Consider the following 15269-nt stretch of genomic DNA (forward strand, 5'->3'; position numbering starts at 1 on the left):
CCCAATGTGACTCGTAGAGTAAGTAAATAACTTACTGTAGCTGGTCGGTGTATTAGTATATACTTTGCACTGAGACAAATGAAGATCTCGTTTATGGGCTAGTTGAAGTCCACTGGTAATGAAACTGTGGGGCAAGGTGTTGTGAGGTATTTAAGGTGAATATATGATTTAATAAGGTGACAGAGTGAAGATTCCGCCCCTATTTTAAACGTAACCAAAGAAATAGACAGTTACTTTTTCGTCGTGTAGATGTAGAGATGACATATGGCAGAATACCAAAGGGGAAATTGTAAACTGCACTGAGAAACTACAGGATTAGGGGTAGGTGATATTGTTATAGAGGCATTCATGCTAACAAACGGAACAGAATTAAAATTGATGGCTCAGGTCAACGTACGCATAGAGCTTCAGTAATCGAGTTCAACCATAACTTAGCCTTTATCTCCTCATTCCGAGTACCCTCCTGCCATTGCTACCACTTGATTGTACCTGCGGTCATCCTCACTACGTTCTTGCATGTTACTTATGAATAAGATAACCTGTGCCTACCAAGCTTTCACTTCCGCACTGAAAAGTTGGTCTGAAAATAGGCCGTTTTAAAGATAGTTTCGCCCTAGAACTGACTTTCTTCTTAGAGAATACTGTTGATCGTAACTGCGAGCTGACTATATTAGCTTTAGTGCACCGTGATTCAATCTCACTTACTACACTACCATCCTGGGAGAACACACATCCTAAATACCTGAAATTATCCTCCTGTTCCAGATATGTATTCCCAACCTGACATTCAGATCTCTTAGGTTTCTTGCCTACTAGCATCAGTTTAGTCTTGAAAAAAGGACTTCCATATCATACTGACGGCAACTATTTTCAAGTTCCAAGATATTGGAATGCAGATTTTCAACACAGGCTGCCATTAAGATATAGTCGCCGGCATAAATAAATAAATAAATAAATAAATAAATAAATAAATAAATAAATAAATAAATAAATAAATAAATAAATAAATAAATAAATAAATAAATAAATAAATAAATAAATAAATAAATAAATAAATAAATAAAAATAAAATAAATAAATAAATAATTGCATATCTTTACTAGTTTTATATATATCTGTTATCTGCCTAGCGCTGGTTGGATCCTCACGTAGCACGGATATAGGTTATATGTTAAAGGAAAACAGTTAAAACCGAAGGTAAAGCTAAAGGGAGGAGTACTAGGCAAAATGAATTAGTTTGCCACTACATTTTTCATTGGGTCAGTCATACGTTTCATACCCCTCAGACACACATGCCTTGCTCCGAACGTCGTTACTCAGTCCATTGCCAATACTCGGTTTTATCTAAGATAAAAAAGAAATAATAACAATTCATTAGAAACGTAGTGGTTTCACAAGTCTTCGTAGAACTTCCGGTTATTGTTTTAGATGTGCAGAGGAATGTAGAGGATAAGAGGAATGGCTCTGCCACGTGCTGCTGTTAAGTTACGTGTTGCTATGCCACCACACTGTGCCTTACAGTGGTACTGACTTGCACTTCGGTCTATAACAATGGCACTATAATTTACAAGCATTGCTATAGATAAGAAGAGATTCTGGATCACGATCAAGGTCTTCTCTGCCAGTATAAAGGCTGTTCTCACGACGAAGTATCTACAGTCATCATGGGCTCCCTACAAGTTTTATCTACAGAAGAATGGTTGACCGCTGTCCGGAAGAGACTAGGGACTGCCGACTGCGAGGTTCTGGACGTTACAGTAAACAAACTCGGAGGAGATGTCAGCGGTTTCCTCGGAGAACATCTTCAGGTGCGTCGACATCCTCACTTATTTCTGGTTTCTCCAACAATAAGGATGGAGAATTCTCAACATAAGCCATAACTGATCCAAAGAATATGTTCCTATAAGGAAGCTGCACTCTGACTGAGAATATCAATTTAAAGAGACTTTTAACAGTTTTAATGAAAACACCCCGCGTATAATATGTTTCTATAACAATGTTACGACTTAAACACTTTATTAAGTAAAATAAACCACATTTCCCTTTGCGAATATGAAATGATCATAAGTATGTCTCTCTGTCATGGCCATCCATCAACGGCTGCTAATTTCTGATGGTATCCAGCCATAAGACATAGCCTGTGCGTTTGCTATGGTTACACTTCCATTACACATTTGTCGTGTCACGTTACACACATTTTTGGATGATATATTTGTGTCAAGATATTATATATGATATTTCATAAACCTACTTTACTCACTCCTTTTCTGAGCAACATTCACATATTCCAATTATCGACTACCAAAGGAAATAGGCTCAGATGTCGTTGTTCCCGTATATATTACATAACAATTTACATTGTTCGTTCGTTCGTAATCTGTGTACCCTCCAGGGTCGATTTTTCCCTCGGACTCAGCGAGGGATTCCAGCTCTACCACCTCAAAGCAGTGTCCTGGAGCTTCAGATTCTATGTCGGGGATACAACTGGGGAGGATGACCGGTACCTCGCCCAGGAGGCCTCACCTGCTTTGCTTAACAGGGGCCTTGCGGGGGGATGGGAAGTTTGGAAGGGATAGACAAGGAATAGGGAAGGAAGCGGCCGTGCCTTAAGTTAGGTACCATCCCGGCATTTGCCTGGAGGAGAAGTGGGAAACTACGGAAAACCACTTCCAGGGTGGCTGAGGAGGGAATCGAACCCCTCTCTACTCAATTGATCTCCCGAGGCTGAGTGGTCCCCGTTCCAGCCCCCGTACCACTTTTCAAACTTCGTGGCAGAGCCGGGAATCGAACCCGGGCCTATGGGTGTGGCAGCTAATCACATTGAACACTACACGACAGAGGCGGACCAGTTTACAAGGTGTTAAGATTATTATTCTAATAGACAATTCCCAACAGAATTTAAAATATATTGGCAGCCCTGCACATCGTTTTCCATAGTATCCCATGGTCACACCAAGCAAATTCTGGGGCTGCACCTTTATTAAGGCCACGGACGCTTCATTCCCATCCTTTTCCATTCTTCTGTCGCCGAAAACCTTCGAGTATTAGTGCGACGTCAAACAAATAGCAAAATAACTAGGCCTGTCCGACTCGTTAGCTGAATGGTCAGCGTACTGGCCTTCGGTTCAGAGGGTCCCGGGTTCGATTCTCGGCCGGGTCGGGGATTTTAACCTTAATTGGTTAATTTCAATGGCCCGGGGGCTAGGTGTTCGTGCTGTCCCCAACATCCCTGCAACTCACACACCACACATAACCCTATCCTCCACCACAATAACACGCAGTTACCAACAAATTGCGGATGGCGCCCACCCTCATCGGAGGGTCCGCCTTACAAGGGCTGCACTCGGCTAGAAATAGCCACACGAAATTAATTAATTAATTAATTAATTAAACTAGGCGTAGTGGATAAACAAAACATGCAATATGCAGGTATAACAACAACTTGGAGAAATATTTTAACTATAGATTCCTCACATGTAGTATAATAAAGTCAGTCATATCAATATGAAACCGAAACGCTTCATTTTCTAGTTTACAGCTTGTCTTGTATGAACTTACCGCATGCGATACCTTCATTGGCTGGAACTTAATTGGAGACACTGGTGTATTTGAATGTGTAACTGGCTGAACTGAAAGATGCTACTTCACCCCTCTGCCAGTGAATTGTGAAGCCTGTCAGGCAACAGTAACATCGTGAGGAATGTCGGAGCTAGTTCAGAAGTCGACAAGGCTACGAACCGAGAGCCGAGTACAGACAGAGCGTAGACATTTTGAATACTTATTTTACAGAACGACAACAAAGTCTATCTTCCCGGCAGGGTCGGGAATTTTAACCACCATTAGTTAATTTCTCTGGCACGGGGGCTGGGTGTATGTGACGTCTTCATCATCATTTCATCTTCATCACGACGCGCAGGTTGCCTATGGGTGTCAAATCGAAAGACCTACAGCTGGTCAGCCGAACATGTCCTCGGTCACTCCCGGCACTAAAAGCCATACGCCATTCCATTTTCCATTATTTAAAACAGGCATTTCCGGACTCATTTAATTCTGTACGTACAAAGATTAATTTCTTGAAACTTTAGCTTGTACTTTTGTTACACGCTGACATTTATTTTGCATGATCTACAGTTATACTTGACGACTGTAAATATAACCTAGTCAGAGTGCACGCATGTGCTATACGGCTGTTGATGACGCGTTAGATCAAGTAGACCCTCCGGAGAAAACGTGTTCAACGTTAAGAGTGATGGTGTCCAGGTTTCCCTCCTTGTGCACTGTCATTGCGGTGATCTTCAAAGTCAGTTTCCTGCAGTATCTCAACAGTCCAATAGCCAGCATTTCGGATGTGTGTGAGCTCTCTGCCACACGGGTAGGGGGAGACGATGGTTATTTTCAGATTGAGAAGCTTGGACACTACCAGTGTTTCCTGAACTTTCTCTGACCTTGTTTTTGTTAAGTAGCGACTTGAAAAGAAAACTTTAAAATTATGTAGGCTATGTTATAGATTTTCCATAAATTATGTATGTAGCATTTTGACAGACTGAAGAATCCTAACAAACTTATATATTATTTTGCACATGGCCCGCAGGTTCACTCAATCTACATAAAAATGAGTACCAGGTTAATTCTTGGGGGCAAAGGCGGTCGGGCGTAGAGTTGACCACTCTACCCCACCAAGTGCCGAAATTACTGACAATGTACGCCTTTACCTTCAACTCCTCCCAGAGCCTTCATGACCTGTACGGAGATCACTTCGCTTTGCTTATATCTTCTTTGACAGTTCGAATAATTCACCTTACGGTAATTAGAATTAATCTAGTGGGGAAATAATTTCGTTCGCTGTGTAATACACGCAGCGCGTGCATTCAGCCTGGGGTGGCCACAACCCGCTCTACAGCAGTGATAACACAGGCATCTTTGCACTGGAATGGCTACGAGTTAAGCCGGCAACTTGTCCGTCCAGGCATTTAAGTGGCTATGCATACCATACAGGCGATACGAATTGACACTTGTCCCCACCAGATAAATATTTAAAAACGCTTCACCTTCTTCTAGAGCCTCCGTGGATCAGGCGGCAGCGCAGAGGCCTCTCACTGCTGGGTTCCGTGGTCCAAATCCTGGGCACTCCATGTGAGATTTGTGCTGGACAAAGCGGAGGAGGGACAGGTTTTCCTCCGAGTACTCCGGTTTTCCCTGTCATCTTTCATTCCAGCAACACTCCCCAATATCATTTCATTTCATCTGGAATTCATTCATCATTCCCCCAGAGGAGTGCGACATGCTTCGGCAGCCGGCACAATTCCTATCCTCGCCGCTAGATGGGAGCTTCATTCATTCCATTCTTGACCCGGTCGAATGACTGGGAAGAGGCTGTGGATTTTCATTTCTTCTTCACTTCTTATAAGGGCCAATCTGACCCTCATAGACATTACAACATTTCTCAGGTGAGCGAGGAAATGGAAATATTAAAGATAAGATCTCGAATGAAAAATGTCACCTTATTGTTTATTTCGTTTGTTTTAAATAAGATTATATCTCATTTTCTCAAGTCGATAACGAAAAACTGGACTTCTTCACCGGCCAACCCCCTTTTACCCCCGTCAAGAAATGTATCCAGAATACCAGTTCATCAAATATAGCTAAAACTGTTGGCGTACTCTTTAAATATATATATGCATCTTAATTTTATACTGTTATGCCATTCTCCATTAAGTCTCTAAGTTTGTAAATTCACTAAACGCCTCCACAATCCTCTATTCGTAACTAGCTTTGTGTCCCTTTTTAATTACAAAATCGTTAAGAACTGAGTCTAGCCATCGTCGTCTTGGTTTCCTTCTACGTCTCTTACCCTCCATGACCGAGTCAGTTATCTTCCTAAGTAACCTATCCTGTTCAATTTGTCTCACTTGATCCCAAAACCGAATTCGGTTAATGAATATAGCTTCAACAATAGAGTTCATTCCTAACTTAACCTTCATCTTCTCATCCCGAGTACGCTCCACTTATCGTTACCATCTGTTTATACCAGCAATCGTACCCGTTACCTTCCTGTCGATTACTTCTAACTCATTAATAAAATATCCAGCTTTCACTCCTGTATTGCAAAGTTAGTCTGAAATGAGACCGGTATAAAAATTGGTTCGTTCGGGAGCTGGCTTCTTTCTTACAGAATACTGTTGATCGCTACTGCGAGCTCACTGCATTTGCTTTGCTGTACTTTGATTCATTCTGACGTACAATACATTACTACCATGCTTGGCTAAAATACATCCCAAATACTTGAAATAATCTACCAGTTCCACTTTTGTAGTTGCTAACCTAACACTCAAATTCCTTAGGTATGGCTTTTAGTGCCAGGAGTGTCCGAGGACATGTTCGGCTCGCCAGCTGCAGGTCTTTTGATTTGACGCTCGTAGACGACCTGCGAGTCGTGATGAAGATAAAATGATGATGAAGACAACACATACACCCAGCCCCCGTGCCAGCGAAATTAACTAATGATGGTTAGAATTCCAGACCCTGCCGGGAATCGAACCCGGGACGTCTGTGACCAAAGGCCAGCACGCTAACCATTTAGCCACGGCGCCAGACAATAATAATAATAATAATAATAATAATAATAATAATAATAATAATAATAATAATAATAATAATAATTGATGTGAAGAGGTTCTATCCTGTGGGGCTAAACTGAGCCATCTAGACACTGCTGTTAAACCTGAGTGCCTGTATGCAGCACCAACATTGAATATGATTGGAAAAGGTGGACGTGAAGATGTTCGGAAATGAAAAAGAAAAATGCAAAGAAAATTCTAGTTCCAAATGTAAAAAATGGAATAAGGAGACTCGAATCTAACAAAGAATAATTATAATAATAAGAACAAATATTGTATCAAAGAACGGAAAGAATGGTTCAATTGATGAGGAAGAGAAGGATACAGATATACGGAGACTTATTCAGTATGGACAGTAACAGACTAACAAAGAGAATCTCTGAATTCTCCAGGAAGAGGAAGACAGAGCTTAAATGGTACCGAGAAGTAAAGTTGCACTTTTAACGAAGTTGGGGTTCTGAAAGACTTCTTCATGTTCAGAAATCGATTTAGGAAACTATCAGAAAATTTCGTGGCTTTCAGGAGACTGAGGAAACACTAGTGAGAATAGGAAGGTCCTGTACAGAAGAACAGAAGAAGAAAGTATGAGAAGGATTGAAAATATACTGGCAGAGAGTAATGGAAGAGAAGGCTAAAATTACCGCAAACATTGTCAAATGTGGTCAATATACGGCCGAAAGGGAGGAATAATAATAATAATAATAATAATAATAATAATAATAATAATAATAATAATAATAATAATAATAATAATAAATATTATTCGTCTACCATCTTTCTCACATTTCGTGGATTTGACCCTGTTTTTTGGCCGGATGCCCGACCTGACGCCAACCCTATATGGAGGGATGTATCAAGTACAGCATATTTCTGAGTTGCTTGGTGGTGTAGTGTGTTGTCTGAATATGAAGAAGAAACGTTTGGGACAAACAAAAACACCTAGTCTCCGAACCGAATCACGATTGAAGTCAACCACCCGGCGTGGAAACGAACTTGGGCCCTCTAAACCATGATCCTCAACGTTGACAATTCAGCTGAGGAGTCGGACAATAATAATGATCGTCATCATCATCATCATATTTCTTGATAAATATGATTCCCCTATATTTCTATTTGTTTTGAGACAATGATTCATAGAAACCGAACCTCCGTGGCTCAGACGGAAGCACACCGGCCTCTCACCACTTGGTTCCGTGGTTTAAATCCCGGTCGCTCCATGTGAGATTTGTGCTGGGCAACGCAGAGGCGGGACGGGTTTTTTTCTCCGGGTACTTCGGTTTTTCCTAACATCTTTCATTCCAGCAGCACTCTCCAGTATTATTTCATTTCATCTATCAGTCATTAATCATTGCCCCAGAAGAGTGCGACAGGTTTCGGCAGCCGGCACAATTCCTATCCTCGCCACTAGATGGAGGCTTCATTCATTCCATTCCTGACCGAAAAAGGCTGTGGATTATCATTTTCATTTCATAGAAAGCAAAACTTGAGGTTAAATTTATTCTTATGCATAAATATATAAAAAGGGTTAAAATAATATTTCCTACCCCAAGTGCAAGTTCGATGGTGGTGGCGATTATTGTTTTAAGAGGAAGTACAACTAGGCAACCATACTCTATATAACACTAATCAGAAAGAAAAAATGGGAGGGATCCGTCACTTCGAAACAATAAAGGTATCGGTCAAAGAAATACAAGAGCCACGAAGGGCGTGAAAATTACAGACTCCCTAGCCCTCAGAAACCTAATAGCGTCGGGGTAGGAAAAGAATAAAAGTTGAACAAGGGAGGTCGGATAGAGCAGACGAAAGTGAGGAGCCTGGCACAAGTAAGTGGAGGCAATGCCAGGACTCAGCTAAGGGCTCCGTGGTCGCCAGCACAGACTCCCAAGTTAAGAGCCCCGTTGGTCCCTTTCAGCCGCCTCTTACGAAGGCAGGTTTTACCGTAGATATTATTCTACCGGCCCAACCCACAGGAGAAGTTCGAGTCCTGAAAACGAGGCTTCACAATGATACAAATTCAGTGTGATGCCTAGGTCTACATGTTTTAGCCTTAAATTATAGTTACTGGTATAAACATTCAAAGCTGTCCCAAATGAAGTTTTACAAAGCAGCAGCCTATGTTTTTGTACCTTTGTTTATGCACATATCTTGTAGTTTGATCACTATAATACCAACTTTTCGCTGTTCTGAATAGATCAAACTTCCCAAGATCTCTAATTCACGTCAACACACATAAAATTATTAATGCTGTCTGACCGGATGATGACCACAAATTATTGTTCTTTATTAGGCTCATTAAACTAAACCACCTCTCACAAGAAATACTTGACGCAGATAACACTGACAGAGTACGAATAAACTTGCCTGAAATCGGAAATTCTGTTATGTTGATTTTTCTTTTTACACACATTTGTTCCAAATTTCTCCAAACTTCATCTCCTTACCACAAGCACTTTGAATTCATATAATTCGTGTAAGTAAAGTTTAGCACCATCTTGCACCAAGCCTGTCACAACCGTACTACTCTTGTAACTGCGCACTTGTGACTGAACGGAATTAAACACTGTATATTTCACATTAAAGATAAACCGGAAACATTGAACTTTATCGGGTAATGAATCCTTTTACAAATAATTTTAATGGAACAGTCCACATAACAATGTAATCTACTGGTTAGTCAACAGCCCAGAGGCTGGTTGGATCCTCAAATAGCACCACCAGACCTTGTGTGGTTATGGGGATACAATGCGGCACCAAGATGAAGCAATGTCAGACGCCCGACTTGTATTTCCAATCACCATGCCGACCTAGCGCCAAGGATTTTTAAGCCCTGTATCTAAATAAAAATAAAACCCCAAGTTACAACGGTCCCGAAGGGCCTTGAACTACCAAGCGACCGCTGATCAGTGCAAAGTTCTGCAGATTACAGTGTGTCATGTGGTCAACACGACGAATCTTCTCGGCCATTATTTTTGGCTTTCTACAACGGGATCTCTATGTCTCCTCAACTGTAATCACGTAGGCAATATGGACGCCGAACCATCCCTCAGATCCAGGTAAAGGTCCCTTATCTGACCAGAAACCGAACCCTGAGCCTCCGGGTAAGAGTTACGCACGCTACCCCTACACCGCGGGGCCAGCCCTGTTTGTAAGTAGTGTGAAAAAGTTATAATAATATAAAGTGTTTTGCTTCAGCTTCCATTACACTGTAGCGTTATTATTCTTTTCATTGTTATTTTACAACCGAATTCACAAACATTTTTGTATAAGAAATCCATCCTTCTCTTTAGCTTTACCAAATTTCTCTATTACTTTCGTATTAAAGTATGGGAATTCAGAAATAAATTTCCTCTCTGTGGAAAATATTGAAAGAGCACCAAGTATTTCCTGAAGGCATGAATTCCTAAGATTTTTCATTCTTTTAAGCATTGAAAAACTCCCTCTACTTATTATGTTATAACTGGAATCATATTGATAACTCTCAGAAACCGTGCACAGTCTCCAATTGTTTGATTCAACTTATTGAAGGGGTGCAGTTCCTCGCTCCCTACGTACCTCTGAATTCATTCGTACTTCAGTTCTGTCCGTATCCTTTTTCAGTCGAAGAAAAATGCTGACTGCTCGACAGCACGAGCACAAAATAAATGTTCCTACTAATAAATTGCTCTCTCTCTCAAGGCTGTGTACGCCACCCTCCACGCCTGCTTCACCGCAAGAGTGTTGCAGATGTGTTCAGCGGCAAACATAAGTCCCAGGGACTATATACCCGCCAGTAATGAGTTGTTCGCCTTCTCCAGTGCAACAACGTTAATTACAGTGATGGGTATCTTGATGACCTCACCAATATAATACCAAGGTAATATAATTCATTCCGTTTTCTGGATTTTATTGATATTTTTGTAACTTGATGTCATTGAAAAGGTGCACCGCTGCCGTGCAACTTAAGACAAAACACAACTGATCAGTTAGAAAATAAATAACACAGGATGGTCGGAAACAACACCGTGAACCGGATTTATGAGTCTTAGAGTATCGGCCATGCTGATAAATAATTTGAAAAAAAATGCGGTAAGCTGTCACTATTGTAACGACCGCAGGATTTTAAAGATTTCGTAGACTTACTTATTATAAAGAAAAGACAAATATTATGCGGGTAATAGATTTTATTCAGCACAACGTGGTACACTTGGAATATGGGTAATAATTCGGTGTAGTATGGCTCACTGATATGAGATATAATTTAAGATTTCGAGAGTAATAACAGTAATAATAGAATAAAAGTACCGAGTTCGATAGCCGCAGTCGCTTAAGTGCGGCCAGTATCCAGTATTTGGGAGATAGTAGGTTCGAACCCCACTGTCGGCAGCCCTGAAGATTGTTTTCCGTGGTTTCCCATTTTCACACCTTAATTAACACCACGGCCATTTCCTTCCCACTCTTTGCCCTTTCCTTGTCCCATCGTCGCCATAAGACGTATATGTGTCGGTGAGACTTAAAGCAACTAGCAAAAAAAGAATACAATAAAAGTAAGATCAAAAAGTGAATTGCCGAATGTGCTGGGATAGTTCCCCAGCATAATCAAATATTTGTTTTCCATTATTAAATTTGTTACTCTATACAACTGACCACGACGTATTCACGACGGCAGCTAACATCCAACTGAGCCAGCGAGTCAATACAGCGTCATATTATAACAGAGAATGCGTGCAACAAATGTTGACTTACTCTGAAGCGCTATTTCATGAAAACTACCTTTTAAATTTTCTTTTTTTGGTTGCATAGTATAGCGTACTCTATTATCTGTCAATTGAGACATTAAAAATAATCGTAAGTTAATCACTATCATGATATGCGCGTTAAACCCAAACGCTGAAAGCGTCATGAAAGTTTTCTTCCCATGTATCCGTTGTCGACGAACGTAAGTCTACGTTAAAATCGATATCTCACACCATTATAATTTCCTTAGCTGCTGAACTTAGTCAGTCAGATCGCTTCGCGGGTGTATTCAAATGCTCATTGCGAGGCGGTGTTGCTAAACCTGCAAGTGGTTTAAGACTATCTTGAAGGCACCAATCGTAAAAGGCTGCCGTTGCAATGTGACTCTCTAATCCACTGTACACATGCCATATGGCTCCTTGACGAATATTCGTGTAAATAACCAATCAACCAATCCGAGAAATGAGTATCAAACACAAAAACACCGTGAGTCTCGGCCGGTGTCTCCGTAGCGTACTTATTATAGCGCCATACTGTCAGCTTGGAAGTCCATGTTCAAATCACTCCCCTGGCGAAGTTTACTTCTTCGATTGGTGCTTTTAAGCCGGTCTTTAACGACTAGCTGATTTAGCAACACCAGCATGCAAAACACATTTGAATTCATCCGCGAAGTAATCTGATTAACTATACTGAGACCCACGAGATTTGAAGTCTGACGTTCAACGCCACCGGCGACAAAATTTGACTAACGCTGCTCAAATACGTTCTGTTGCTATGGCAATGGAAAGAGCGATGCCACATTTAAGGAAGCTATCACAGCTTGGGTTGGCATGCTCTCAGTCGCTTTTGTGATATCACTTGGTGTAGTACTGTATGAGGTGTGTTAGTTGTTACTGCTTTATGTATTTACACAATTGAACCCATAATTCTACGATGATAAAATGGTACAGATAAATATTTCAGCTACAAATAACTTTTTGGGGAAGACATGTTTTTATTGCGAGATAATCTTACCCTCCGTGGGACAGAACTCACCACAGCGAGCGAGCCACCTGCTCGTGAAATGCCGGGATACTTCGGCTGATTTCGAGTACTGATTAATTTTACAATTTATAGAAAACCTTCACGACGAGAGATTATGGCAACATAGTTAATCCAGGAATAAAGAATTGAAATTATTAATAAATAGTAAACAAAGATGGAATCCACAGGGTGAAAATGAATGTAATTAAGCCTGGAGAGAAGTTGGCGTCCGTAACGGTTCTTGTCGACACGTGCGAAGGTCAACTCCTTAGAAAGCGCGCGAAGTTACATGTCAGAAATTAATTTATTACGCCCGTTGCAAATATGGGAGAACTATAGAAACAACACCATTGTGAATTGTAATTTGGTTTGAATTTTCGGAGTAAATTTCAGGAAGATTGGTCCAGCGGTTGTGGAATTAGAGGATTGCACCTCAAGGCTTCACAATCAGGGGAGCGTCATCTCGGACATTATAAATAGAACCCCCTCCCAAACATTCACACACTCCATCTGAAAGTTTGAGAGGAGGAGCCCACGTTGCTTGTCTCCGAGAAAAGTGCGGTATTGGTTTCCTCAGAATAACTTACGTTATACGTTCGTGTAGGTGACTCGGATTAGTGTATTTAGTTGAAAGTGATATGAAATTTCCTGAGCTACCGCCGATGAAAACCGTGAAAGCATAAATATTTACCTAAAATGCGTAGCTGTTTTCCTTTATTTCATTGTGTGTTGGAAATTATCAAAGGAAATTTGGAGGCTAGCCCGAGACAGGGTCGAATTTGATATGTCTAGACACCTGGCCTGACCAGGGTGTGGGATCATAGCTCCCGCGAACAGTTTTGCTGTCGTTCAGCGGAGAGAAGATACGTTCGCACGGTAACGAGCGAGCATAGTGCATCATTTGTGTTGTTTTTATTAATAAAGAGTGTAAAATCTATGTATTTATAAGAAATGTTTAAGAAGATAATGTATTCTCCAGCCATGTGTGGCTAAATTTGAGGCAAGCTGGCTGATATGAAACCAGAACTCCAAGATGTCTCCATGAACAGGTCTGTCTATTTGTATTAATGTTGTAGATAGAGTGTAATTTGTTTGTCCCAGTAACATTTCCAAAGCGTGTGTCGAATAAATATTTTAAAATGTTCAGGCGAAGTGTTTATATGTTCTTGTCGGCGTGCGAAACTTTTCAGTGCCGTAAAAATCATGTTAAGAAACTGTAAAATGTGAAGTTTAAATATCGTGCTAAAATCGAAGAAATATTGTTCGAGCTGATAACAGTTAGGAATGTGATAGCGATAATATAATCATGGTGAATATGATAAATTCGAATATCATATGAGTTCAAATAATAATAAATCAAGAAAAGTTTCCTATGTTAAAACATTCCTTTAACAGTAGTGTCGAGTAAGATTTGCGCTTTTACCAAAATCCAGTGAAGTCTGAGAAAAACATATTTATTTTTGGGAATCATAACATTCCGTAACGCCGTGCACTTTGTGATATGAAGATCACGGCATGTTATCTTTGTTTGCGAGGTCGTAAAGATGTAATGAGTTAAAAGGTTCTCGTGACATTGTTCGCCATGGGAATTGCCGTATTTGAAAGTGTTGGACAGGAAGAAAGGGGTTGTGTTGGAAATGAAATGTTATGAGAATAGTAATGAGAATTTTGAAGTCAGAGGAAGTCCGTATTTTATGAGTAATGAGTGCGTGGCCGCAATGGAGGCTATGTTTTGTCGATGGAGAAGAATTCTTGAGACAGGCTATATTTGTCGATGAAGAAGAATTTTTGAGACAGGCTGTATGTTAAATGTGATATTTCTGAGACAGGCTGTACACAATGTCCTGTTAGCAATCCTGAACAGCTGACTGATTTAATGGTGGTCAGATTCTAAGTGAGCGCGTTGTAACACCTATTATAATTTCTAGTCGAGAATTTCTCATGGTAAACAATTTCTGTAGAAGATTGTAGCTCTTGGCAGGTAAGTCCAAATGATAATTCTATGTAATGCCAGCATAGTGCATTTTACGATAAGTGACCTCACGAACCAAATGGCATTCCGAAACACGGTCGAGATGTTGTTTAATTATGGTAAAAAAATTCCATTCTGAATATTTTTTGTACGAGGTGAAATTGTCAGTTAATCGGAAACATTATGGGATAGAATATTGGACGTTATTAAAGCGATAGTCTGGTTTGGGTAAGATCGATGGGAAATTTCGCTTCACTGGATAATTAAAGGATAGAAATGTTTGGAATGTTCGGAAACCTCATGCATGGATTGTAATGAATGCCGTAATGGTGGTGATTACTGTATTGGCAATATTTACGTAAGGTTAGACGAGCGTTGAACTTATACTTTATTTCCGAACTTCACTGCGTGTGTTGATATTGTGTTTGAGTCGTAGATTAAAGTAGCCGCGCGTTGTTAATTTCAGTTTCACGTTTTACTGGAAGGAATGGAGGTAGTTATATTTCCAGACTTTGGTTCATTCTGTGGCAAGTTTCATTTCATTGTACTAGAGTTTCCACAATGTTTACAAGTTAAATATCAGCGATTGTGTTTGAAGTTTCGATTTCGCCTGACATTGTATAGGACGTGTAGACATCCCAGTTTCCGCTCAACGATAGATTTAGAACGTTGTGCGTATCATAGGAGTATACGGATGAGTAGACATCCCAGTTTCCGCTCAACGATAGATTTAGGATGCTGCGTGCGTTATAAGATTGTATTGTTAGGGTCTGTAGACACTACGTAGGCTCGACGACAGAATTAGGGTGTCGTCTGTATATAGTCAAGTATTAGGTTACGTGTCTTGCGAATTAACTTGAACGATGGTAGTGTCTGCAGTGGTGAATGTAAATGCGCAGAGTGTTAGCAAAGTATTATTGGGGCCATGTTCGGCACAATCCTTA

The 15269-nt window shown here is 40.5% G+C and overlaps 1 protein-coding gene across 3 annotated transcripts in view; it reads left to right on the forward strand.

Moving 5' to 3' along the window:
* The first annotated feature begins 1658 nt into the window (after positions 1–1658).
* LOC136877080 (uncharacterized) overlaps positions 1659–15269 on the forward strand; it is a 54486-nt gene continuing 40875 nt past the window's right edge. For all 3 annotated transcript variants that reach the window (XM_068228535.1, XM_067150898.2, XM_067150897.2), the window contains exon 1: positions 1659–1808. In XM_068228535.1, the coding sequence (XP_068084636.1) occupies positions 1665–1808 (144 nt within the window). In that variant the 5' untranslated portion in view covers positions 1659–1664. The remainder of the gene's footprint in view (positions 1809–15269) is intronic.

Source organism: Anabrus simplex, chromosome 7 (assembly GCF_040414725.1).
Source record: "Anabrus simplex isolate iqAnaSimp1 chromosome 7, ASM4041472v1, whole genome shotgun sequence".
NCBI classification, from domain to species: domain Eukaryota; kingdom Metazoa; phylum Arthropoda; class Insecta; order Orthoptera; family Tettigoniidae; genus Anabrus; species Anabrus simplex.